The sequence below is a fragment of the Dermatophagoides farinae genome, chromosome 6 (assembly GCF_024713945.1).
Source record: "Dermatophagoides farinae isolate YC_2012a chromosome 6, ASM2471394v1, whole genome shotgun sequence".
In the NCBI taxonomy this organism is placed as follows: Eukaryota; Metazoa; Arthropoda; class Arachnida; order Sarcoptiformes; family Pyroglyphidae; genus Dermatophagoides; species Dermatophagoides farinae.
The window spans coordinates 5,145,728-5,172,068 of record NC_134682.1 but is presented as its reverse complement, the minus strand read 5'-3'; the positions used below and the strand labels follow the sequence as shown (position 1 = coordinate 5,172,068).

General features: G+C 35.3%; 8 protein-coding genes and 1 long non-coding RNA gene across 12 annotated transcripts; 5 read left to right on the top strand and 4 right to left on the bottom strand.

The window, feature by feature from the left end:
* Positions 1–691: 691 nt before the first annotated feature.
* On the top strand, positions 692–3,732 carry LOC142597619 (uncharacterized). Its single transcript, XR_012832307.1, has 3 exons — positions 692–1,014; positions 1,078–1,154; positions 1,208–3,732. It is a non-coding gene; the product is annotated as an uncharacterized LOC142597619 (long non-coding RNA).
* A 162-nt stretch (positions 3,733–3,894) lies between these two features.
* Nedd4 (E3 ubiquitin-protein ligase Nedd4) lies at positions 3,895–10,301 on the top strand. The gene is made up of 10 exons (XM_075732167.1): positions 3,895–5,077; positions 5,139–5,648; positions 5,738–5,910; positions 5,963–6,242; positions 6,321–6,398; positions 8,095–8,641; positions 8,718–9,432; positions 9,492–9,720; positions 9,781–9,950; positions 10,017–10,301. Exons 1-10 carry the CDS (start codon positions 4,970–4,972, stop codon positions 10,117–10,119), a joined length of 2,913 nt encoding a protein of 970 aa, XP_075588282.1. The 5' UTR covers positions 3,895–4,969; the 3' UTR covers positions 10,120–10,301.
* Positions 10,302–10,939: 638 nt separating this feature from the next.
* Positions 10,940–12,507, top strand: LOC124493892 (DNA damage-regulated autophagy modulator protein 1). Its single transcript, XM_047057007.2, has 3 exons — positions 10,940–11,188; positions 11,249–11,627; positions 11,687–12,507. The coding sequence occupies exons 1-3, from the start codon at positions 10,950–10,952 to the stop codon at positions 12,002–12,004; spliced, it is 936 nt and encodes a 311-aa protein (XP_046912963.2). The 5' UTR covers positions 10,940–10,949; the 3' UTR covers positions 12,005–12,507.
* LOC124493797 (uncharacterized) lies at positions 11,997–12,599 on the bottom strand. Its single transcript, XM_047056899.2, has one exon. It carries the CDS (start codon positions 12,597–12,599, stop codon positions 12,054–12,056), a length of 546 nt encoding a protein of 181 aa, XP_046912855.2. The 3' UTR covers positions 11,997–12,053.
* LOC124493900 (cytochrome c oxidase assembly protein COX19) lies at positions 12,496–12,983 on the bottom strand. Its single transcript, XM_047057016.2, has one exon. It carries the CDS (start codon positions 12,981–12,983, stop codon positions 12,615–12,617), a length of 369 nt encoding a protein of 122 aa, XP_046912972.2. The 3' UTR covers positions 12,496–12,614.
* Positions 12,958–18,173, top strand: smid (nuclear valosin-containing protein-like smid). Of its 2 annotated transcripts, XM_075732170.1 has the most exons (6): positions 13,001–13,222; positions 13,272–14,909; positions 14,967–15,173; positions 16,751–16,789; positions 16,863–17,201; positions 17,282–18,173. In XM_075732170.1, the coding sequence occupies exons 1-6, from the start codon at positions 13,067–13,069 to the stop codon at positions 17,555–17,557; spliced, it is 2,655 nt and encodes an 884-aa protein (XP_075588285.1). In that variant the 5' UTR covers positions 13,001–13,066; the 3' UTR covers positions 17,558–18,173. The 2 variants fall into 2 exon arrangements, with proteins under 2 accessions (XP_046912949.2, XP_075588285.1); XM_047056993.2 differs by lacking the exons at positions 16,751–16,789; positions 16,863–17,201; positions 17,282–18,173 and adding an exon at positions 15,241–15,586 and having other exon boundaries at positions 12,958–13,222.
* On the bottom strand, positions 17,862–20,070 carry LOC124493885 (actin-related protein 6). 2 transcript variants are annotated; one of them, XM_075732176.1, is made up of 3 exons: positions 19,902–20,070; positions 18,195–19,842; positions 17,862–18,126 (listed from the first exon to the last, which is right to left on the bottom strand). In XM_075732176.1, the coding sequence occupies exons 1-3, from the start codon at positions 19,988–19,990 to the stop codon at positions 18,019–18,021; spliced, it is 1,845 nt and encodes a 614-aa protein (XP_075588291.1). In that variant the 5' UTR covers positions 19,991–20,070; the 3' UTR covers positions 17,862–18,018. The 2 variants fall into 2 exon arrangements, with proteins under 2 accessions (XP_075588291.1, XP_046912956.2); XM_047057000.2 differs by having other exon boundaries at positions 17,862–19,842.
* A 99-nt stretch (positions 20,071–20,169) lies between these two features.
* Positions 20,170–23,368, top strand: LOC124493902 (uncharacterized). Its single transcript, XM_075732171.1, is given in 3 exon segments — positions 20,170–20,599; positions 20,671–21,272; positions 21,428–23,368. Coding segments are annotated over 3 exon segments (2,196 nt in total). The 5' UTR covers positions 20,170–20,220; the 3' UTR covers positions 22,643–23,368.
* On the bottom strand, positions 23,293–25,930 carry LOC124493883 (neuroendocrine convertase 1). 2 transcript variants are annotated; one of them, XM_075732174.1, is made up of 7 exons: positions 25,696–25,930; positions 25,228–25,648; positions 25,089–25,172; positions 24,730–24,957; positions 23,902–24,666; positions 23,696–23,829; positions 23,293–23,593 (listed from the first exon to the last, which is right to left on the bottom strand). In XM_075732174.1, the coding sequence occupies exons 1-7, from the start codon at positions 25,864–25,866 to the stop codon at positions 23,393–23,395; spliced, it is 2,004 nt and encodes a 667-aa protein (XP_075588289.1). In that variant the 5' UTR covers positions 25,867–25,930; the 3' UTR covers positions 23,293–23,392. The 2 variants fall into 2 exon arrangements, with proteins under 2 accessions (XP_075588289.1, XP_046912953.2); XM_047056997.2 differs by having other exon boundaries at positions 25,708–25,929.
* Between the last annotated feature and the right edge of the window lie 411 nt (positions 25,931–26,341).

Sequence of the window (26,341 nt, the reverse complement as noted above, 5' to 3'; positions counted from 1 at the left end):
TCCCTATCGATCGTATCGTTGTTTGGAATGCTCCATATTATCTCTCTGGATCTTGGGTGAACAGACAACAAACAAAACGAAAACGACATTTTCCTATCAGCCGCCGAAGGGGGTTCGTGTTGAGAAAATTCTGTGCAAAGAATCACAACCAGACAGAATCGGATAATCAAACAAAAAACAAAACAGAAACTTTATAACGGTCTGATACGATTTTTCTTTTTCGTTTCTTGGTCAGATTTTTTTCGCGTTGGATGTATTATTATACCGAATACCCGAATAAATAAACACGGTGTGATTTGTTTTCACGAAAACGGGATGGTGGACTTGGCTATAATTCCAATGCTAAAATGGTGTCAACCATAACGTGTCCACTACATTATCACAGATTATTATTATGGGCAACAATGGCAATAAACATTTTATGATACGTTGGGGACATTGGCAAAATGATGATGATGATGATGATGATGCTTCAACTGATTTGGATTCCATTTGGCGGTTTTTTTCGCATTCACTGATTGCATTTAATGAGTGTGTATTCTCTTCAATTAGCATAAATTCTCTTTCTCATCGAATGATAATCACTGTCTATAAATCAGCCCGAATTCTAATTAACATCAAATGACAATCAAATTCTTTATCCGTTCGATTCAATCGATACAATCGATATTTGATCGATTCTTTTGTTCAATTCAAAATTGACCATAAATATTACCATGGCCATCTGGTAAATCACACACACACACACACACACACCGACTTACTCCCGTTACTCCGAAATTCAAGACCGGAATTTGTTGCCGTTACCAAAGATGAAATGAAAACAATTGCTTTCGTCGGCTATTTTCAGATCGGTTGGTCGATTGAGTGTTTGTGTTCGGGATTGTTTTGAATGTTTGTTATGTCGAATGAATGTGTTTTAATCAAACTAAAAGCATTCGACGAGATTTGGTTACATGGCCAAACACAACAGACAAAACTCGTTGTGTGTGTGTGTGCGTGCATTTGATTCTGGTAAGTATAAGTTCACTTTACTTTCTTGTTATTGTTATTGTTATTGTACTCTCTTTCTTTCAGTTGTTCGTTCCAGGAGATTGAGATTCAAACGATCTGGAATTGTTCTTTCTTCCTAGATTTGTTTATATCATCATCATGTGAGTTGTTTTCTTTGTTATTCATTCCAAGGTGACATTATTCCCGAATCAAGTTTTATTCAGATGAAAAAAAAAATCTTTTCAACTTCATCATCATCATCATCATCGAAGAGAAAAAAAAGACGAAAAATGGATCACTGAATGATTAACGGTTATAATCCTATTATGTGTTGAGGGTTCTGGGTGCCAAAACTCACCACCGCCACCGCAACGGCTATGAAGAAAGACAAGTCGAGTCAAGATTTACTTGCATCATTCGATCCCTGTGAACGGAAGAAACGAAAGGAAAAATTTATTACTTGGTCTCGGCTGCAAAATATTCGTATTCACAATGTATGAATCATAATCATAATCACAAATGGCTTCCCATTCCTATTTCCATTCAATTCAAATATGAAGCAGAAAAATTTGTCATTTCATAAATTATTCGCAAAACGACAACCAAAATGATAATGACAACTTGCCATCATCATCATAATAATGATGATGTTGATGTTGATGTTGATGATGATGATGATGATGGCCGTTCTATTTTCTTGCCTTTGTATCAAAATCGGGTATTTGTTTATTTTGGGTCACATTTTCTCTCTTTTTTCATGTTTACGTCATCATCATCTTTTCCATGACGAAAATCGGCTTATTTCTTTCAGAGTAGTCAAATTCTTTAGGATGTTATTGTTGATGAAACAAACAAAAAATTGGCCTTTTCATTTCTGTTTCTCTCTCTCTCCTCATCCATCAACATCATCATTGAGATTAAATCCGATTCCGATTCATTACCTTGGCTAATTGAGAGTCGAAAAAACAACAAATCATAATGAAAAGTCCAAATCATCATCATCATCATCATAATAATTATGTTTATAATTTTTTAGCCGATTACTGTTGGCCTTGTCATCATCATGGAATTCATTCAGAAAAACGAATCAGTATGGAATCCTATTGATGGTGATGATGATCCAATGAGTAAACATTGACATTATATCATGGTAATCCTCTCTCTCTCTCTCTATGCCTGCTCATTAAAAGCTTATTTGCAAAGAATCGATAATGGACGACTACATGTCTGCGCGGGTAATCGGTTATTTATTTGAAAACCTCAAACATTTCGAAATGATGATGATGATCATCATTAAAATGAGATCCAAATACCAACTACTCTACATGCACAAACATACACCCCATGACTGTCCATGTCCATGTTCATGTTTATGTTTATGTTTTTCCAATCCAATCCATCAGTTCATATTTAGAAATTGGATCGGATTTCAAAGAGAAAAGTTTTTTCCATGTCTCATTGTGGACAAACGAAATTCAATCAAACATTTGTGCGGTTTTTATTTGTTTGGTTTGCTTACATGTCATATACAATGACACCAATGAATCGATCATCAACATCAACATCGTCATATTCAACATCCATTGGCCATCTGTCTTGTTGTTTTTGTTGTCTGGTTCGGTTGTTTCAAATCATTCAAATGGTTAGTCGCAAATCGACCTTCAGCAAAAGCAGCGAATTACAGAAGAAATCCGTGGGCGTTGTCTCTCACACTCATGGTTGATTAATTATTTAATGCTAACACCATTCATCATTGCCTAAAGGGGAGTGATGATAAGATCTAATAATAGATGTGAAAAGAAGAAATTCATGTTGATGATGATCTTATCAGGATGCTAGATTCATTTCCAATTCATTCATTCTTCCATGCATGTGTTACAGTTTGATTCAGTTTTTTTTTCGTTTTTTTTATATTTAACAAAATCCAGACTTACATTTGTGTGTGTTGTGTCATGTATATGTCGTGTGGATTGGATGCAAAACATCCGTTTCTTTTTTGTTTGTCGGCTTTCTTTCAATGTGATTGTCATTCATTGGATGCTTGTCTCTCAAAGGAATTATAGCCGAATCGCTTTTTTCATGCTACCGGACATGATCCTAGTGATGATTATATGCTGACTGATGACTGTATCCGGTATAATTCCTTGCACAACATCATTGATTGACCGAGAATAAAGAGAAAAATATTTTTCTTGAAACTTTGCGAACGGGTACAGTAGATGGTTGGCAAATTCACAATATCGAATTACAGTGCCAATGAAAAATGAATGACTGGCATAACCGGAGCAACCAAAATATATGAATGAATGTCAGTCCGTTAAACTGACCATGTTATGATGAATGATGATCTAACGAAACTTTTTGCTCTTGTTTGTTTGTTGTCAGTTGGCTACATGAAAAACAAACGAATTACAATCATTATTTCATAAAGTGGACACAAAACAAATTATGAATGCTTACCCGTTATTTTCGTTCACCACAGTAGAATGGATACTTTGTCTTTATTTCATTTCATTCATAACGGATTTCTAATGGCCCCGGTGAGAATTACCGGTCATCATCATCATCGTCGCCGCCGTTTGCCCAATATAATTGCAGTTGCCGACAATGAGAAAATGAGAAAATGAGAAAACTTGAAAAAAATTTCTCCACTTGACAACAATTATTGAGACCAAAAACAAAATTTTTGTATCAGAAACCGCAAAAAAAGTTAAAAATAAAAATAAAAATAAAAAAAAATTCGAGTCCATTTTGCAGAATCTTCAAAATCAGTATTCGACACATAATCGCCATCTAGTGTTGGCGATAGAGGAAAATGTTGTGGTGTCAAAGTTTCGGTTGTCAAGTCGTCTGTTTTGTTTGGGTTTTGGTTTCATTTTTCTTTCGAACGGCAATGGTGTTATGAGGGGAGGGGATTTGTTTATTGTTTACATTTGACAAATATTAGGTATTGCACGAACCAGAAAATTGTCTCCATTTTGATGCAAACATCAAATTGAGCTTCGTGTACTTCTATCTATGTGTGTGTGAGTGTATTTATGATAATCAAAAAAATGGATAATGAAACCTTTGAACCTTGTCAATTAATCGAATGATTGGCCATCCACAAGCGATCAAAACATTTGATTATTCGAAACCTCTTTGCGAGATTGCAACAAAAACAAAACAGAAAAAAAATACGTAGAAATTAACCACCAAAGACGACGACATTTTTTGCTTTATTACGACGTCTTAACTTTTTTTTTACTCTTTTTCCCTCTCTCTCGTCGAAGGTTGGCAAGTTTTTGTTTTTCTTGATTGAAATTGAATGACTCGTTTCTCTCTCTCTCTCTCTCACTATCCTATCTAGTTATTATACACACACTGCACTACTTCTCGAATTCATCACCACCACGTTTGGTGTGATTATTGAAAACTGATGATTGATTTGTGCATTTAAAATTGTGTTTCGATTCTTTGATATGAAATGTGATTAAGGTTGTAAAGCAGACATTGTTTGTTTATATATGCGGTCTCCTGGTGGATATTTGAAAATCGCCTCCATTAGTGTGTAATAATTACCTATAGATAGATTTGAATGCAATGCATTTAAATGACTGAGGTCATCATCATGGTCCATACCAGGATCCTAATGTAAAACGCTGCTGCGTGATTTCATCCATTTCAAAGACGTTCTTTTATAACAATAAAAACAAATTGAGAACAAACAAACAATCGAGTTACATGTGTTTTTGTGATGATATTTCATCGGATTAGCAGTCATGACAATCCATCAGTGAGATAATCCGCATCTCTTTTATAAATGAAAAATTTTATTAATATTTCTGTCCAGTTCCCAAAACAAAACAAAAAACAACGTAGTTTTATCAAATTTCTTTATCTCTTTTTTGTAGAGAGTAATTCTACATATGTGATAATTAACAACTCTGTGTACAAAAAAAAAAAAAATTGAAGTGGCAATAATCATCAAATGTGAATGACAACAATGAATCAATCATCAAACCATACCGCCAATAATGGCCATCATGATAATTTCAATAAAAATCTCATTCTTTCCCGAAAGATTCATGGTTGGCAACCATTGGTATGTGCATAGTTTTCATAGTTTTTTTTTTGGTTCAATAACAATTCCATTTGAATTGCAGCAATTCAATGATCCAGATACCGGTGCAAACAGCTGTAAATTATTACGACTGAAAATTCATTGTGGCCACAATCTGGCTAAAAAGGATATATTCGGTGCATCCGATCCATATGTTCGTATTGATCTATTGAGCAAATCGGATCGTTCAGTCATCGATTCATTGTATACGAAAACGAAAAAGAAAACACTGAATCCATGCTGGAACGAAGAATTCATTATTCGTGTACTTCCAGCCAGTCACCAGATATTGATGGAAGTTTTTGATGAAAATCGCCTTACACGTGATGATTTCCTTGGCAAAGTGGATCTAGCATTGAATAATATTCCAACAGAAACAACCGATATGGTTATCGAACCACAACGATATACACTGCAACAGCGAAGTCAAAAATCCAAAGTTCGAGGCCATCTTGAGATATATCATGCCTATATTGATGCACCGGCAACATCGACAACACATTCCACTTCTACATTGGATGCTGGTGAAGAATCGATCGATGATAATGACGATGTATGTATTCAATGATTGTTCAAATGTATCTCCAATTTGATTTCATTCATTCATTCATTCATTCATTTATTAATCCATTCATCCAATAGCAAAACGAGTGGGAAATTGTCAACGAACCAAGGACCAACAATATCAATCATGACCGGTCAGGAAGCCAAGAAGATCTACCGAATGGATGGGAAGAACGACAAGATTCAAATGGACGTACTTATTATGTCAATCATAATACTCGCACTACACAATGGACACGACCATCCACCAAGTACGATTAATGGGTTGTTGGTTTCAATTTATCTTTATTTTCCTCTTTTCAGCAACACTAGGCCCTTATCAGCAACATCCTCAACATCTGATGCACAGACATCATCATCAAACATTGGTGGTGATGCTATTGATCAACAAACAACATCGCCATCGACTGTCAACCAACAACAACAACAGGCATTTTATCGCCGTTTTCATGTTGGTAGTAGTATGGATCAATCATTACCGTCACAATCTCAATCCTCATCGATATCATCATTATCATCTGCAACATATGATAATAATCTAAACGAACAAAATTCTCAACATCATTCCATCAATCAGAATCAGGTATTTCGACTCACGTGTATTGTTTATTTGTTTATTTGTTCATTTCTCTATTTTTGCACGTGCCATACACACGCACAGAGTTCATTGAATTCCGGTAATGATCGGCCTAATTCTGCGCCAACATCAGATCACTCATCTGCCATAGATCATCAACATGTAAGTTTTGTTTTCATTTCTAAATTTAGAGCGCTATTTGCAGTCATAATCAATGTCATCGCCTTAGAAAATAGAAAATGAAATGACGTTGCTAAAATTGAAATAGATCCGAAACCGATCAATAATTGTCTTTTGCGAAACAACAATATAATCATCTTGCTTGAATGCTTGATTTCTTTCAAGGCATGATTCAACACTGGCAGCAGTTCATGGTTGTTTTGAAAGATTCAATTGTAAAACTAAATTTAACATAGGAGGCATATACTCATGATGTGTATGTGTGTTGATCATCAGTCATCAGACATAATAAACATAGTTATCATTATCATTATGATTATGATTACCATCATCAAAAAATGGCTTTTTATGATGATCATTTATATGTTGATTTTCATTTAATACATCTGAATCAACAGGTGTTTCCATTATCATTGGTTAACACTTGCTTTAATCATGTTGTATTTGCATGAAATGGAATTAGAATATAAATATAAATATAAACTAGTAGATACCTACACGCCAAAATCTCGATGATGCCGGATTTTTTTCCATTTTTACGATTATGATGGTGATGATGATGATGATGATGTTATTATCACCATTGTCATCATGATTGAAAATTTTTCTGGCTTACACGCACAACCATCAGCCTTTAAAATTTCCTCCTTTTTAATGATGATGATGATTATTATGCTATATCCTCGATCATTTTTTTCTCCTGATTGTAATAAAGCTTAGCTTAGCTAAAATCAATGTAGTGGTGGTGTTGTGTATCGGTGTGTGTGGTATATATTGGATAACCCAGTGTTCATGTTTCTGCATACGTACATGCTTGTAAACGGGAAAAAGAAAAAGGATGAATGAGTCAATGAATGAGTGTGATTAAGAAAGATGACAAACTTTTTTCCTCTGTCGTTATGTGACAAAATAAAATAACAGACAGACAATGACAAAGAGAAAAAAAAGAAAAAGAAAAAGAAAAGAGCAAGTTGTTGTTGACAAACACACAGAAAAAAGAAATCAAGACTGATAACGAGACTGTGTATACAGTAGTGTGTTGTTTGGAAAAATCAACTGATAACTTTGTTTAGACCAAATCGCAAACAATCCGAGTTTTATTCTGCCATCCTGGAACTTTGATCATTCCCTCACTCGAGCTTATCATTATTATCAGCAACACAGAGAGATTAGAACAAAAGAAAAAATTAAATTAAAATTTACACTTTTTTAAAAATCTTTATCTTTATTTGCCTGCCTTGGTGGTTATCATAATCATCATCTTCATCATTTTCAGAATCATTTCATCAAAAAAAAGTCAAAAGTTTTGTTTTTTTATTGTCTTGCTTACATTGATTGATTTGTATAACTTGTTGCTTTGCATTTCTCTTTTTGTGCGTTGCTGTGTGTTGAGCTTTTGATGAATGTACCGTACAAAATGGAATCATCAACGACAACGACCACGACGACGACAATGGCCACCACTGCTAATGTGGCCAGAATTCGTTTAATTGACCCAATCATGAATCATGATATGAATGATATCGATTCTACACCTGGTTCTAGTCGACAATCATCGTTTGATTTAACTTCCAATGCGCTTACAACAACCAATACAAATAATAATAGAAAGAAACGACGATTTTCCTTTTTGAATATATTCCATAATAATAATCATAATCACAATCATTCCAAACAGCATCATCATACGGAGCAGACATTGAATCATGATCATGATCTATCAACCACAACAACCGAATCGAGTGATGTGACCACAAGACGTTCGAATTCTATATCGACAGCAACAGCAGCAAATAGTAACAACGATAATGATGATCTAGAGGAACAACAACAACAACAACAACAGCAACAACAACTTGGACCATTACCAACTGGTTGGACGCAACAAATATCCGACACTGGCCGTATATTTTTCATTGATCATAATAATAAATCAACAACGTGGATTGATCCACGAACCGGCAAACCAAGTTCGCCACCGCCACCATCATCATCTTCATCACTAATGTCCGCTCTTCATCACCACCACCATCATCATACTACTCATAACAATAATCAATCGAATAATAATTCAAAGCACCATCATCATCATCATCACCACCACCATCATGGCAAACATATGCCATTCGATTTGAAACACCGGATTATCGATGATTTAGGCCCATTACCACCCGGTTGGGAAGAACGTGTACATCGTGATGGACGAATCTTTTTCATCAATCACAGTAAGTGCACAGTAACTATGAATCGATCATGAATCGAAATTGTTTTCATCTTGGCTCATTTTGTTCGATTTATTAGATACGAAAACAACTCAATGGGAAGATCCACGTATCGACATGCCCAGTGTATCAGGGCCACCAATTGCTTATTCACGTGATTATAAGAAAAAATATGATCTTCTACAGAATTCGCTGCCCAAACCGAATGGCCCGAACAAATTTGAGATAAAAGTACGACGCAATTCCATATTGGAAGATTCATTTCGTGTCATCAGTAATGTATCAAGAGTGGACTATCTTAAGGCCAAATTATGGATCGAATTCGATAATGAAGATGTACTCGATTATGGTGGTCCTAGTCGAGAATGGTTCTACCTTTTGTCCAAAGAAATGTTCAATCCTTACTATGGCCTTTTTGAATATAGCTCGACCGATAAATATACGTTGCAGATACGACCATTCTCCGGTCGATGTAATGAGCTACATTTGGCTTATTTCAAATTCATTGGCCGTGTTGCTGGTATGGCCATTTATCATGGCAAATTGTTGGACGCCTTTTTCATACGGCCATTCTATAAGATGATGCTGGAAAAAGAAATCACATTGAAAGATATGGAAAGTGTTGATACAGAATATTACAACTCACTGAAATATATTCTCGAAAATGACCCCAGTGAATTGTATCTCAATTTCTCGATTGATGAGAAATTCTTCGATGTTGTCGAAGAGAAAGAATTGAAACCGAACGGTGCACAAATACCGGTGACAAATGAGAATAAACAAGAATACATCAAGTAAGCCACTCTTTGGTTTTTTCAGTTTTCATTGTTTTTTTTGCATTTTCTGCAAATAGTTTAGTGATTGATTGGCGTTTTGTTTCCCGTGTTAAACCACAAATGGATTCATTTCTGGAAGGTTTCAATGAATTGATACCCAAACATCTGATCAAAATGTTTGATGAAAATGAACTAGAACTATTAATGTGCGGCATTGGCAATGTTGACGTGAAAGATTGGAAACAGAATACTGTTTATAAAGGTGGTTATCATCTCAATCACATCGTTATACAATGGTTTTGGAGGGTGAGTTTTCTTCATCGTTTCAATGGTTGTTCATTCATTTATTGATTGTTCATCAAATAGCTCGTTTTATCATTCAACAATGAACAACGATCACGATTGTTACAATTCGTAACCGGTACATCACGTGTACCGATGAATGGTTTCAAAGAACTATACGGCAGTAATGGTCCACAACTATTCACGATTGAAAAATGGGGCAACCCACAAAATCTACCTCGGTCTCATACATGGTATGTGTGTGTTTGTGTGCAAAAATAATTGTCCATTTTCACACCATTTCCCATTTGTTTCATTAGTTTCAACAGACTGGACTTACCATGCTACGAATCATACATTGATCTGCGTGATAAACTAATCAAAGCTATTGAGGGTTCCGAAACGTATGGTGGTGTTGATTGAGTGAATTTCCCTCAATATTTCCTATCAATTTATATAATCGTATCTGTTTCTCTGTTTGTTTGTTTGTTTGTTTGTCTTTGGTTTCTTGATCAATTATTCTTGTGCAATTTTTTTCCGATGAATGCCTTTGTTTTTCTCTCTTTATTGATTAACTTTTTTTTAAATAAACTTTGAAAATGAAATTCATATGATGTATCGTTATGTTGAATCATAATCATTCATCTTCCATCTGGTCAGTGATATATGATTGCTTCCGGTATCCACTCCTTTCCTTTGTGTTTAACTGAGTTGGTTACACAATCTGATGAGATGCAATCTCAATGCTAAAAGCCGGACATTCTGACCAATTGAAATACATCGGCACGCCTATAGGATGGGTGGACCATTGGTACGAATTATAAACACAGAAAATTAATCTATCAATCATCGAAGAAGGGTTGAATTTATGAATACATAAATGTAACACTTGTTTTCAAGTTAATGGTGTTGAAACTATGCAAATAAATCAAATCATTTAAACACATCACGAAGAAGAGGAGTTTTTATCTGCTACATAAATAGAGCACAGAAAATAAATCATGCAAATATATTTGAACGATTTTCAACCCTTTCATCGTCAATAAAGTAAAATTGAAAAAATTGAAAAATCAACAAAAAGTGTTTGGTTGATGATATCCAACCAAAACAACAACAACAACATGGCCTTCATATTTGTCAGAAATGAATTTACAAAAGTAATCAATTGCCATCGATCAGCCAACTTGTTGTTGAATGGATAACACAAGAGAAAAACGTTAAAGGTTCATCAGAAATTTCAATCGAAAAATAAAATGTTATCAACAACATCGATCATGATGACCATGAATGATGTTGTTGTATTGCGTTACACTGGATATAAATTGAGGATTGTGATTTGTTCTATCCGTTCATTTCGCATCAACATGGACGACAACCACAACGTCAACATTCGTATACGATTCGATCAGAAATGTTGGGCGATATTCAAAAACAATGCTTACATTTTTGCCTATGTTTTGGCTATTGTCATAATCCCTGCTTGTTTCGTACCGTAAGTTTCTGTCTGCTTCAATTTATCCATCATTTTCATTGCTTCGTTCATTGCATATAGGTATGTTGTGTCAGTTTATTTCGGACAAGTTCCGCCGATTCTACCATACATTAGTGATGCTGCAGCATTCAAACCGGCTACTGGTTATTTTGCTCAATTACTCGACATAATTGTCATGTTGGGAGCCTTAGTTTGTATTGCAAGATTCAAACAAATCCATTATTACATATCGGTCGTTCTAGACGAACAAAAAAATTCAATCGATGAAAACAAATTATCGCGGTTACATTTGCAAAATTTCCTATCCTTAGCATCATTTGCCATTGCAGGTTTCGGTATGGTAATGATTGGCAATTTTCCCGGTGTTGATTATATGATTCTACACATGACCGGTGTCTATTTGTTCATAATATTCTCTCTGATTCAGCATTTCATTATGGTATGTGTGCGTGCGTGTGTATGTATGCAATAATCAATGTGAATAATCAATATATATAGATATCAATAATGAGAAAATTATATCGATATGGTCGATTGGAAAGCCATCCAACATCGGTCATCATAGTGGTCAGCACATTGTTTGTATCGATAACTGTATGTCATGTAGCCGTTTCAATATCGTATGTACATCACCCGGAAAGTATAATTTTCAATCACAATGCTCGTATTCAATGGCAAGCCAACCAGCCTGGCTATGTATGGCATGTTGTTAGCACTGCATCAGAATTTGTCTATTTCCTCATGTTTGTACCGTATTTCTGGTCAATTGGTCATCGCATGCAATCATTCAAACAATGGGATCGTATTCATTTCTAATTCAAATTCAAATTCAAATTTTATTACAAAAACACAAACATTATTAACATTAACATTTGGAAATGAACTCCATACAACAATTATCATACAATTCTAATTGTTCATTTGAATTATTATCTCTCAAATTGATTCGATTCTGGTGCTGTTGTTGACCAACTATGATCAGATCGTATCGTTGCCATAATCGTTTCCAATTGATTTTTAGAAAAAACTTTTTTACATAACGACGTTCTTGACGGGCCTGCATCTGACATTGAATCGACATATCACGTTCTATCGAAATGCGTAATAAATCTTTCGATACAGTGTTGTTGGTCATTGACTTTTTGTCAATGAAAACATTATAAATACGATTATCATATGATCGAATTGTAATCGGTATTGATCGACAGGAATTACGACAATCGATATGATCACGAATCATTTGATTATATTTTACATCTGGATTCGGACAAGCAGACAATAATGGCACTAAATGAGCTAATAAACAATCATTTTTACATGCATCAACAATGCTTTTATTAATTTGTTTCAATAATCGACAGTGTTCACCATAGGTTTGGTATTTAATTTGTAAATTTTTATTATCAGCCATAGTTGATAGTTGTGGTTAATTTTGAGATTTATCATCATCAGTATTGAAGCCAAGATATTTCAAATCTTCTTTAACCATCAAATCTTTATCCATACGACATTCAAGATATTCACGGGCAATCGATTGACATTTGGTCGTCACTTTTGAGCCTGTTTCTCGTAGACATTCAGTATATTGTTTCATAAGATGTTTACATTCACCATAATGATCTAAAGGGAAACTCCCTTTGGCAGGAGGTTTTGGGATGAATAATTTCGAACCACCGATCGTATTGGCCATATTATTATTGTTGTTCGGTAAAAGGACAAAAATTCTAAATACACACTGATCATATGGTAGCCAGTCGGACAGCACTGATGTCGATATAGGCGATCGAATAAACATGTGATTCGATGTCAATCACCCAAATTGATTGTTGATCATTAAATCAAAAACATTCATTTCATTGCCGTTTCATTGCCGCAGCAATGAGTAATAACGATCCTATGAACGTTGATTATATTCCATTGTCATCCTCAAATAATCCATCATCATCGAATAAACGATCATCAAAAGAACGTCAAAAATCGATAAGAAATCAAAATGCATTTCATGATGAGAAATTGTATTCGCGAATCTATAAGGTATTTTTCAAATAAAATTGCCACTATTATTCATATGAATTAATCCTAGATATTGGAAACGGAAACAATCACCGACATTGAATCAATTATAGCCAATCTTCAACGTACATATCCGGAATATGGACGTAAAAAACGTCTAGTATTGAAACGTTCTGTACAGAAATGTATCGACACAATTGTTAATGATTTTGATCTCGAAGATGTGAGTGATAATGATGATTTTCTGATTGATGAACAGCCACAACCGATACAAAGTGATAACACAAATCATGTGAACAATACTCTGAATCAATTGTACAATAATGGTGGGGCTAAAAATTGCGATGAAAAGAAACGTACGAATGTCAATGTTCAACCTGCACTTGCACTAACACCAATTTCATCAACAAGTTTGTCTATCAAACGATCTCGAACGATGGAAGAAAGAATCGAACGTGACATAGAGGCAACATTAGTCAAACAGGCTGCTTTACGACACAAATATCTTGTTGAACCTAAAGTCCGTTTCGAAGATTTTGGCGGTCTCGATGATGTTGTCGATGACATTCGAAGACTAGTATTTCATATTCATAATCATGATTTGTATCTAAAATTAGGTGTGGATGCACCACGTGGATTTTTGCTGCATGGACCACCAGGTGTTGGTAAATCGTTGCTGGTCGAAGCATTGGCTAATGATCTACAGATTGCCTATCTCCGTTGTGGTGCTACAGAAATTGTTGCCGGCATTTCCGGCGAATCGGAAGAGAAAATCCGACAGCTGTTTGCGTTGGCCAAAGAAATGAAACCTTGTTTGTTGTTTATCGATGAAATCGATGCCATCACGCCAAAACGTGAGAACGCTGCACGTGAAATGGAACGTCGAATCGTTACACAAATGATCACCTGTATGGATGAATTATCGGCTAGTGATGGATCAGGTCATGGTGTTATGGTCATCGGTGCAACGAATCGTCCAGATTCATTGGATCCAGCACTTCGTCGTGCCGGACGATTTGATCGTGAAATCGCGCTAGGCATACCTGATGAAAAATCCAGGCTTGAAATCATACGTGTTTTATTCCGTAACATTAAAGTGGATTCGAATTTTGATTTCGAAAGCCTTGCCCATCGAACACCCGGATATGTTGGTGCCGACCTAAAAAGCTTGATACGTGAAGCTGCAATTTTGGCATTAGAACGATTCATGAACAATCCATCAACATCATCATCGGAGGTGAAGATCGAAGAAATTGATGAAACAAATTTCCATATTGAAATGTGTGATTTTGATGGTGCATTAAAACGTGTACAGCCATCCTCGAAACGTGAAGGTTTTGCCACTGTTCCTGATGTTACCTGGGATGATATCGGTGCATTATCCACCATTCGTCAAGAGCTACAATTGTCCATTCTGGCTCCTGTTCGTTTTGCACGTGATGTCGAGAAACTTGGCCTTTCATTATCGGTCGGCATTCTGTTATGTGGTCCACCAGGTTGTGGCAAAACATTGCTAGCCAAAGCTATTGCCAATGAATCGGGCATCAATTTCATCTCTGTAAAAGGTCCCGAATTGTTGAATATGTACGTAGGTGAATCGGAACGTGCCGTGCGTGCTGTTTTTAATCGTGCTCGCAGTTCAAAACCATGTGTCATTTTTTTCGATGAAATCGATGCTCTATGCCCACGAAGAACAGATTCATCTGATGTAAGTCTGCTTGTGTGATCATTTCAATCGATACAATTTTAACCGATCAAATTTCAGTCATCGAACGTGACATCACGTGTTGTCAATCAATTGTTGACCGAAATGGATGGCCTAGAATCTCGTGACTGTTTTCTATTGGCCGCTACTAATCGTCCGGATATTCTTGATCCAGCCATTCTACGTCCAGGCCGGTTTGATAAAATTCTTCATGTTGGATTTCCAATGGCTAAAGATCGATATGAAATTTTATTGACATTAACAAAGGTAATAACTAGCACTATATTCATCTGATCACATTCAAACTATGATGCTATATTTCACTCACTCATAGAAAGGAACAAAGCCACCAATTTCATCAGACGTTAATCTGCAACAATTGGCCACTGATCCAAGATTGGATGGCTTTACCGGTGCTGACCTATCGTCGTTGGTTCGTGAAGCTAGCCTTAATGCATTACGACAGAAAATTGATGGAATTTTACCACCAGATAAAGATGTCATATTGAATTTCAAACATTTCGATGCAGCATTGAACAAGGTTCGCCCATCAGTATCGATTGTTGATCGACAACGTTATAATCAAATGCAATCATTATTTTCAACAACAATAACACCATTGAATGCATAAATTTCACTTTTTAATCAATCAATTAAAACATTCTATTTAATTATTATCATTACAAAATTTATAATTTCGGTCGTGTTTGTACCACTCGAAGATTTTTCGGATCGGTTCGACAATCCAGGTAATCACTACCAAAGTGGAAACATTCTTTTTTCGTTTCGTCGTCTTTACCTTTGATACATCGAAAATAACCGATGAGCATATGTTTGCATGGATCTTTTGAATTTTCCGATATATCAATGTTGATGAAACCGGACATGATCGTTTGAATTTGATTACAATTCCGAAAAAATAAAAACAGGTGACCTATGGCAAAATCAACTCGATTGACTTGATGAATGTCAAAATAGCCAAATAATATATCTCCAATTCTCAAAGCCAATTTATTCGTCATGACCGGTAATTTTTTTCATCTCCCTCATTATTCACAATATTCTTTTGTCCAAATGATCCAGGATCCTTTCACCAACCACAGAGTAATTCTGGTTCTTCTTTTTTTCGGTTTATATAGCACTAATAACTACAGCAGTTGAATTCTAACGGTCGACGGGTTTACTATTCCTGCATATTATATGTGATTGTGAGCATTAGCTGTGGCTGCTGCCTCTGTATGTCTCGAATGAATCACTGTGTGTGTGTGTGTCTGTTTTCATGACGAGCCAACCCAAAGAAAAGAAATCGGTTCTACCAGTCATTGAGCAAAAAAAGATAGAAATTGAGACTTTCTCACACACACACACAGACACACACCACCCAACCAAATAAGTGAGAGAGTCAGATAAAACAGTGAATTGTTCATTTTTAAAAGTTGCATCATAATCATCTATTTCTGGTCCATTCATCTGATGCTCAAAATCATCACTCATTTTTTCCTATTGGATTGCAATACCTTTTTACAATCCACATTTGACGAAACAATAAACTACGACCTGCCACGTAGACGACGAGTAACCAACAGATCTGTGTGTGGGCGTATGTGATTTATTGAATTTGTCGTCCCTTTTTGGATCATCATCATATAGAGACGAGTAATAATGGCATCGAATAGTGCAAACAATCCGGCTAATAATCAATCACGTCGATTATCGTATGATTTATAATAATTAGTTTGATGAATTGGATTGAATGATTCTGTAATTCTGTAAATAATTTAATTATTTTCGTTAATTATAGCGCAACCGGTGATTCTTTGTACATAATATTGGGCATTGAAAAGACATCTACACCCGAAGAGATTAAACGTACTTATCGTAAAGTAAGTGATGATGTACTGAATCTGCCATCTGCCATTTCTTAATAAACTAATTTCAAATTTTACAACGACGTAGTTGGCATTGAAATATCATCCGGATAAAAATCCCAACAATCCGGAAGCTGTGGAAAAATTCAAAGATATAAATCGTGCCCATTCAATCCTGTCGGATGAAAATAAACGTAAATTGTATGACAATTATGGTTCAATGGGTCTATATTTGGCCGAACAATTGGGTGAAGAAAATTTGGGAGCCTATTATCTACTAACATCTGGATGGTGTAAAGCATTGATACTTGGTTGTGGTATCTTGACCGGCTGTTATTTTTGTTGCTGTTGTTGTTGTTGTTGTTTCAATTTCTGTTGTGGACGTTTCAAACCAAAACATTCACCAGATGATTTCAATTTTAATCCGGTAATGATAATGATCTATCTATATCTATAATCTATAATAATAATAACTTTTTTATTTCGCTAATCGATTTGATTTTATAGGATGATCTTAAAGAAGAAACAAATGATAATAATCAAGTAACTAATGAACAATCACCCTGGGGTGGTGTCACTGAAACGACCAAATTGACAACTAATAATACAATAAGCAGCTCACAACCAGTCACAAGTCAACCAGGTGTTGGACATTCCGGAAATTTAGCATCATCAGATCCTTGGGATGATCAACGGCCAGTGATTGCAATGCCGCCACCACCACCACCTACTGCAAGTGAAACGACAAATCTAACCCATACTTATCATTCCAATTATCAATGAAAAAAGTCCATCAGCTATAAAATAATTACTGGAAATTGAATAAAAATAAAAAATAAAATTTACCATTAGAACACAAGACACGAAAGGCAATTCTTTCAACACCAATTATGAAATATTGATTAACATCACACACACAACCCATCACTATCATCATCTTCAATAATCGTGTATTGTGCACATTGTCATGTAATAATGATTCATTCTATAGATCAACGGTATAGAATGTCTGAGAAGCGATAGGAATCATCTCCCATGTTTGAATCTTTTTTTCTTTTTTTCTTCATGTATCAATTATTAATTGTCATCATCAATATATCATCATTATATATTATATTATATTATGCTATATTTATACACAAATACACAAACAGGCGCAATTATTTCATATTTTCAATCAATCAAACAATTGATCATCTATCGAAACAACAAAATTTGCCTTGTTACAAAATTGAATATTTCGATTACATGTTTATCTGTGTGTGTGTGTGTGTGTGTGTGTGTGCATATACTGTTTTTTTGTTTTTTTGCTTTTGTTTGATCAAAATCCTTATATACAATTCATCATGAGTCTATGTATGTAATGGATATATAAAATTAAATTAAATTTGAAATTGAATCAACTACTATTATTATTCACCATTAGACGATAATTTGTCAATTTTTCCTGACAATAATTGAGGCCATATTGTTGATATTGTTGTCGTGATACAGCATATCGATGATATAGACTTTGATGATGATGATTATTATTATTGATTTTATTATTCTTCACTGATGGCTGACGATGATTACCACCACCATCATCATTTTGATGGCAAAGGATACGACCACCTTGCCATGCATAGGTGATGGGATTCGCTGGTTCATATACATGTACATCAATCAGATCGGGCACATAACCACGTAGATCGTTATAAACACGATCACGAAAATTGGCAAAACGACAATTACCACCGATTAATAGGATATTGCCGTATAATCGGGCACGAATATTTTCATCATCATACATTTCAAGGCCATCCTCACTAGATTGCTCAACAATCGAACCATTCGTACATTGAACTTGTGATAATCGTTGTTGTTTCGCATCCGGTGGTCGTACAGAATCGACACCATTTCCATTTCGTCCATTTTCCTCTTTCCCTTCATCATCACCATCATTGCCTTCATCCTCATCTTCATCAACATTGTCATCATCGTCATCAACTTCTTCTTCTTCCTCATCTTCTTCATCACTATCGATATCTTTCAGATTTTCAGGACGTTCACGACTACCATGATGATGAACGACCGTATTGGCATTATCAATCGAACCATTATCACCATTGCCATCTCCGGCCTGTTTGGCTGACAATAATCGAAATGCTGGATGAAATTCATTCAATGAATAGATGATTGTTTCGACAATACCGATCTGGTCCATGTTGATGTCACTTGGATGGAAAAGAATTTCGGGCACTTGAAAACGTTCATTATTCATTCGTATTAATTGATAATCAGATTTATTAATGTCACTATGTTTGTCAGAGTCATAAACAAATCCGCGTTTATAGACAATATAATCCGGAAGTATATAATCTCGCACAATCGGGTTATCTATCGATGATTTTTTCGATGCCAATTCGAGATCATGCCAAAAATCCAGCGATACATAGCAACAATCTTCTTTCATTTGATTCACAACATATGTTTCATCCAACACATTAATCTGTCTGTAGGAAAGGATTTCTTTCAGATGATTGGTCAATGATTTTCCACCGACATTAATACGTTTTGTATGTGACAACAATTTATGGCCATCAACAAATGGTACTACATGACTGAATGAATATCCCGAATCAAGCACAAGACAACAGGATGGATCAATTTCGGTTTTTGTTCGACATTTCAATGTGGACGTGGTCGTTGTATTTTTGCGAATTTCATCATGTACATAGTGGAATGCAGCCAATTCAGGTGCCGATGTAATCAATACTTTGCCGAAACCATATTCTTCGAATAAAATTTTGATCATAGTTTGTCTTATTTCGGGGAAATTATATACTGGCTCAGTGATCAATATACCCGTATGGGAATAACGATTTTTGTTGTCCGCTTGTAGTTTCAACACGACACGAAAAACATAATCCCAAATCTGTCGCTGTACATCCCAATTGAGGAGATAGCCACGATTGAATGGTAAAATGTAAAACATTCCCGAATAATCTTTACATTCATCCATTTGATCGCCGATGAATGGTCGACGTTTTTCATTCTTCACTTTTGTCACACAATTCGGTATTAATCTACACGAGCACAAACCAATCAATCAAACAGGAATTAAATTTCAAACGAAAACAATTACCTTGGTGTCGTATCAGTGTGTAATCCAACTTTCATCGTATGTGCACCATTATCGATGATGACAATCTGATTAATCTGATCATTGGCCATGATCAAAACCGAAATATTGAATCGTTATTTGTTGGAAAAATAAAAATTGATGATGGACAATGCAATGCCTATCGACTGATTGTTTATGAAGGGATCAATTCGAATGTTTTGTGCGCGCGCGCGCAGCCAATCACATTGAATTCAATTTTTATTTCACGATTTACATCATCATCATCATCATCATCATCATCAATATCATCAATATCAATCAATCATCAACATCATTAATAATGGAAAAGATTCAATTATCGAATGTAACTCGTTTCTTATCAGATCATCCTAATCTTAGTCCATCATTGAAATTGAAACTTGAAAAACATAAATTTCGTCTTGTAAATCAACTTCGATTCTTTCCTAATATTCGTGTTCTTGAACGAAAAGAATTTGGTTTCTTGCCGCAAGAAGTGGATGAAATTGAAGCTCACATCCTACGTGTAAATCATCCAGGCATAAGTTCTATTACGATAACTACATTGAATATTCGTACGGAATATATTCGTTTTGGTTCCATTGGATTCGATCAGGCATTCGGTGGAAAGGGTCTGCCCACTGGACGATTAATACAGGTGTTTGGCGAAGCAAGTGCCGGTAAATCACAGATCTGGTAAGATGCTTTACATCATCATCTTATTATTTCGGATAAATTTACATCATTTGTCTATCATCATCTAGCTTTCAACTCTGTTTCCGTGTTCGTTTAGACACGAGTGAAGGTGGCCTAAACGGCGAAGCATTATATCTGGATACAGAAAATTCATTTCGACCCGAACGAATCAAAGAAATGGCCACGAATTATTATTGTGATCGTATCCAAGAAAAATATCTACTTGAATATCGAATCGAAGAAATACTGATGGGCATACATTGTCGTTATGTTAATACACATGCAGATGATCTTTTAACGATGATTACCAATGGTCAATTGGAATCATTTCTTCATGACCATTCAAATGTTCGACTATTGGTTTTGGATAGTATTGCCTATCATTTTCGTTATGATTATCAACATGACAATAGTCATCGTATCGTTCAACTAATGACTATTGCCAATAAGCTTAAACAGCTAGCCTATGAACAAAATATCGCCATCGTTATAATTAATCAGGTAAGTTTCTTGATCGATAATCAAGCATTGGGAGAACCATTTAAAACAACTTGTTCGACCACATTGAATGTAAAACGATGGGATGACGATTCGGAAAAAACTAAACGACAATGTACCGTGATAAAATCGCCTTCAGTGGCTAAAAATTTTCATTTTAAATATATAATCAATGTAAGTTTATTAAAAATGAAAATTTATGTTTATTGTGTTTTCTTTAATTTTAAAAAATTTTCATTTTCAGAAATTTGGAATCCAAGATTGTTCGGAATCACTTGGTTCAAATAGTGGTAGTGTTTAAATAGCCTGTCACATGGATTCGAAATTTTTTCCTAAAAATGCAACGTTTTGTAAATAATTTTGTCTTTCGTGTTGATTCGGTGATCATCTTGCAGAAACTATGTTATCATCATAAATTCCGCAATAAATTAATCCAACGACAACAACGGTTATTGGATAAATTCGATCGAGAAGTTCGTGACACAATGGAACGGATCAAAACAAATCAAAAGGTCAAGATTAAACGAAAAAAAGTGTCACTATCGACAACGACTAAAACTTTGATGATGGATTCGGAGAATCAAATTAATGCAATAAGAGAATGGAATTATCCTAGTGGTTCACCCGAACAATTAGTGATACGACGTCAGGGAATGCAGCAATCGTTCATAACAAGTCGAATGAGAATTTTGAACACAAATTTTCTACGTGCAACGGCTGAAATATTTGCTACGGATGCTGAATTATCGAAATTATTAATCGAATTTCGATTCCGAATCACCAATGTTCGTGTGTCCAGTGATTACCAATATATGCAAGTATATTGGACTAATGAAAATGCCGATGATCGTCAGGAAATTGGTGCCATTCTCAATAATAACAAAGGTCGTCTTCATGAATTGTTGGCTGAAATGCAATATTCACGCACTGTTCCATGGATTCTATTTGTATTCGATTTACAAGCATCGAATGAACAGGAAATTGAGCGACGATTGGAAAAATGTCGTGCCGAACTTGAGAGTATTGGGAAAATCAATCCCGAACAATCTTCATATCCACTTGTGGATCGGATTAGTACAGCTGGATCACCATCGGTTAATATAGATGGCATTAAACAATTGAGTTATCAAACCCAAGCAGATGAATATGATCGGATGGAAATGCCGGTAGATATGTTTAAAAAATACGCACCCGATCTAGATTATGAAGCATTGATGAGTAAAGTGATGCAAAATATGCCACGAACAAGAGCACAACATGAGGATGATTTATCACAAATGAAAGCACTTGGTGATTTCGAGGCTGAACCATTTGTTTCGATTCCGAATTCAAAACAACCAACACAACCGATCGATTATAATACGGAAAATCGGATTAAGGCAATAAGAAAATTTGTTCAATTAAATCGAAAACGTAAAGATAAGGTTGAAAGACGATTGAAATTATCGATACTATCGGAAGAAATTGGACGTTTTGATGATTATGAAAGTCTTAAAGAACAATTAGAAAAACGGTATAGTCAATTGTTTCCGGATCAGATTGAAAATTAATTAATATTCTTGTAATGATTGATTAATGATCATCAAGTATAGCAAATGCATCCACTTGTGAACCATACTTAAGAATGTACGTGAATTTAGCATAAGTTGTCGTTGCTTTTCGAATGGACACGCTAATCATGACGATAATACAAGCCATAAACAGATAAATGATCATTGAAATGATTGCCACAATGCCTAGATTATCAAACACCGGTTCATTCGATACTTCATGTGCAATCTGCAATGATTGCTCACTTAAAACTTCATCATCATCATCATCATCATTATTGTCGGAGATTTCATCCAATGTATCCTCTTGAATGATTTCACCATATCGCATTCTATAATAATGACCAGAGCAACGAAATTCACCATTAAAATCCATTGGTCTCATTTGTATTCGTACTGTTTTTGTTTGAGACAAGCGTCAAATATTTTTACAACAACTCTCAACATTCAAAATACTTACATGACATATAAGAATCATTGTATTCATCGATTCGAATGTCAACAATCTTTGGATTAATCTCAAAAGTCCAATTGACCGACCAACCAACTTTTGTTTCATTTATTAATGGATCGAATAGACAGTCCAGATGATCGAGTGATTCAAAAATCGGCAGTGATATTATGATTGTGAAAATAATAATTATGAATAATTGCATTGCGTATGTTTAATTTAATAATGAAATAATTTTTGAAAATAACTGAAATACAACAAAAAAAAGACTAAAAGCTTTGTGTTTTTGATAAATTCAATTATTCGTAATTGTCGAAAAATGCATCGAATTGTTCGGGTGAATTTTCGTTAAATTCAGCAACAGGAGCGGTAACCTGTGTGATGAGATCTTCATTTAGATAGCGTCTAAATGGTCTATGATTGAAACAGCCACCTGGTTGTCGAATACCATGTAATATCAGCTGTACATTGGTCAATTTCAATATGCTACCATCTTTTTGCTAGTTATCGAATAATCGAATAAAATATAAACAGATTATATATTATACTAGTAGATAAATGCAAAAAAAAAATTCAACATTGAATTCGAATCAAAAACACACCGAATTCTGTATATAAAGACGCCATAAGCCCACCGGATTTTCACCCCAATAATGAACGGAAGTAAGATTCCAATTGCGAAAACCTTGCCTCGAATTATCCTTCATGCGTGGATACATCAATATGGACATTGTATCTGCCGATAGCAATATCAATCAGAAGGTGTGGTCAAATGAAACTAAATTAAATTAAATTATTAATCACGTACCTTGTGGCGAGAACATAAACATTCGGCTATTACCACGTCTGGTTGTTTCTAACGTTATTTTCACCTGTACATGTTCTAGAAATCGTATCGGACAAATGCCTTGATTTTGTTCCAGCAGGAAATACACTCGAAGCATATCGCCTTTTGTTGATATTTCTTGTGGAAATAATTGCTTAGGTTGAACGATACAGATATATTTTTCAGGTACTGGATCCCATCTAAGTGCCATTTGTATCAGTGATTGGGCCATCAACAGACCAAAACCAAATCGGCTATTGTAGAGAAAACCGGCACCATTTTTACGCCATCCACGTTCATCAAGCAACGGACTAAATTCTGATGTGCATACGATTAAATGCTGTACATCACGCCATGTTAGATTGGGATTCGCTTCCAATACTAATGCCAATATAGCTGCCGCTAACGGTGCAGCTGCCGATGTTCCCGAATGTTCTCTGGTGCATGTATTATGTATATCAGTCGTTGCGATTTTCTTATCACTAAATGCTCCACTTGAAAATGCAGCCGCCAATGTTGATGAACATTTTTCCGCATACCACGGAAAATGACCAGACTCACTAACACTATTGATCGATATCGTATATATTGAACTGACATAACCATCACAATTACAATTATCACCACGGCTACCACCATTACCAGAAGCCCAAACATAGATATTTCCCTTTCCTTTACGACCATGTACAACGCCACGTTCAAGGGCCATTTGTGCAAGCATTTTCGGTCCGTCCACTGTCAAACCGTCTGCATTACGGATGGAAAATTATGTTTAAAAAAAATGAAACGACAATCAATTAACCTTATTACCATCACTGGGTCCCCAGCTAGCACTGTAGATATCAATGTAATCATTACGAAATGCCAATGAATTTGCCTCGACTATGTCCGATACATCACCATCCAAACATCGGATACCACCGATCCGGGCATGGTAGGCTGCACCGACACCACATTTTCTATTCTGTGGTATCATCGACACTACACCGGCACATCGAGTTCCATGAGAATTTGAATTGAAAAGATCATATCGAGGGGCTATCATCGACACCACATAGGCAATGCCAATCGATTGGTTGGGTAAAAATTGTTTTGTTTGTATCAAAAATCAAAAATGAAATTAAAATTCGAATTCTGATTGTGATTGTGATTGTGAACATAGTGCTTACTTGGATCCGGATCATCATCATTCATATCATAACTGGCATTATGATCATAATTGGCATGTAAGTCTGAATGATTCCATTCAAGTCCTAATCGCAATTTAATTGATTAGTTGATGGCTAACAATGATGACCACTATCTTACCATCATCCAGTATGGTGACAACGACACCTTTCCCAGTGAAACCCATATCCCAAACTCGTGTAATACCATGATCAAATCGTGAAAACCCAGATGAATGTATATGCCATTGACTGGGCCATAATTCATCATTGAATTGATGGCGAACTTCATTCTGATTCATTCCAAATGAAAACATAAACTGTCTGGTTGTATCCCATAGATTACGTAGTTTTTCATTCTGGCTAATCGACCTGTTTGATTTGGATGGTGATGGAAAAATGGCTGGTCGTTTCACACGAATAGCCGACCGTTGTTGTTCAAACCAAATGATCGATGAATCATTTTTCAATATTTGATCATGTTCAACAGCTTGTCGTTTCATTCGATGATTATTTGGTAAATCTTTATGACGAAGAATGTAAATATCATCGAATGCATCCAACTATAATGATGATGATGAGAAATGATGAATGCAACATAGACTAAAACTGAAAAGCTTGCCTTTCGAATGAATTCAAAATTATTACTGCGGGCCACATCTTTTGCCTTGTATACATCACCATCGATTCTTACGGCCCAAATATTCTGATAATTCTCCGCTAATGCTGCTGTATTTAGATGAATGGCTAAAATTAGATAAATCAGATCAAACCTGTTCATCGTTATCGAAATCAGAAAAAATGACAAGCACCAACAAGTGAAATATTGGCATTGAAAAACAGCAAATGATCAGGTATTTATATTGATTGCGATCAATCAATCAATCTATCTATCTATCGACTGATAAATAGTCATTAAACATTGCAATGAAAAAATGGTCATATTCTGTTCATCAACCAACAACCGAGAAAAAATGATAATTTTTAAATCCACAAAAACTATATGATCACTTGTGAGAAGATCTATGTTTATCCATTTGGTCACGATTTGATTGTGTGTGATCTAAATTTGAATTTTTCTGGTCATTTTATTTCATCGTTTTTCTTTTTTTCATCGTTTTTCTTTTTTTTCTTGCGTAGAATTCTGGGTGAATCTCGATTGCTCATTTCGAATGTGAATAAGGGAAAAAAATGCAACAAAATTACCTATCTCTATGGTTGTCGATGTCAGTTTTTTTACGCTGGTTGGATTTGTT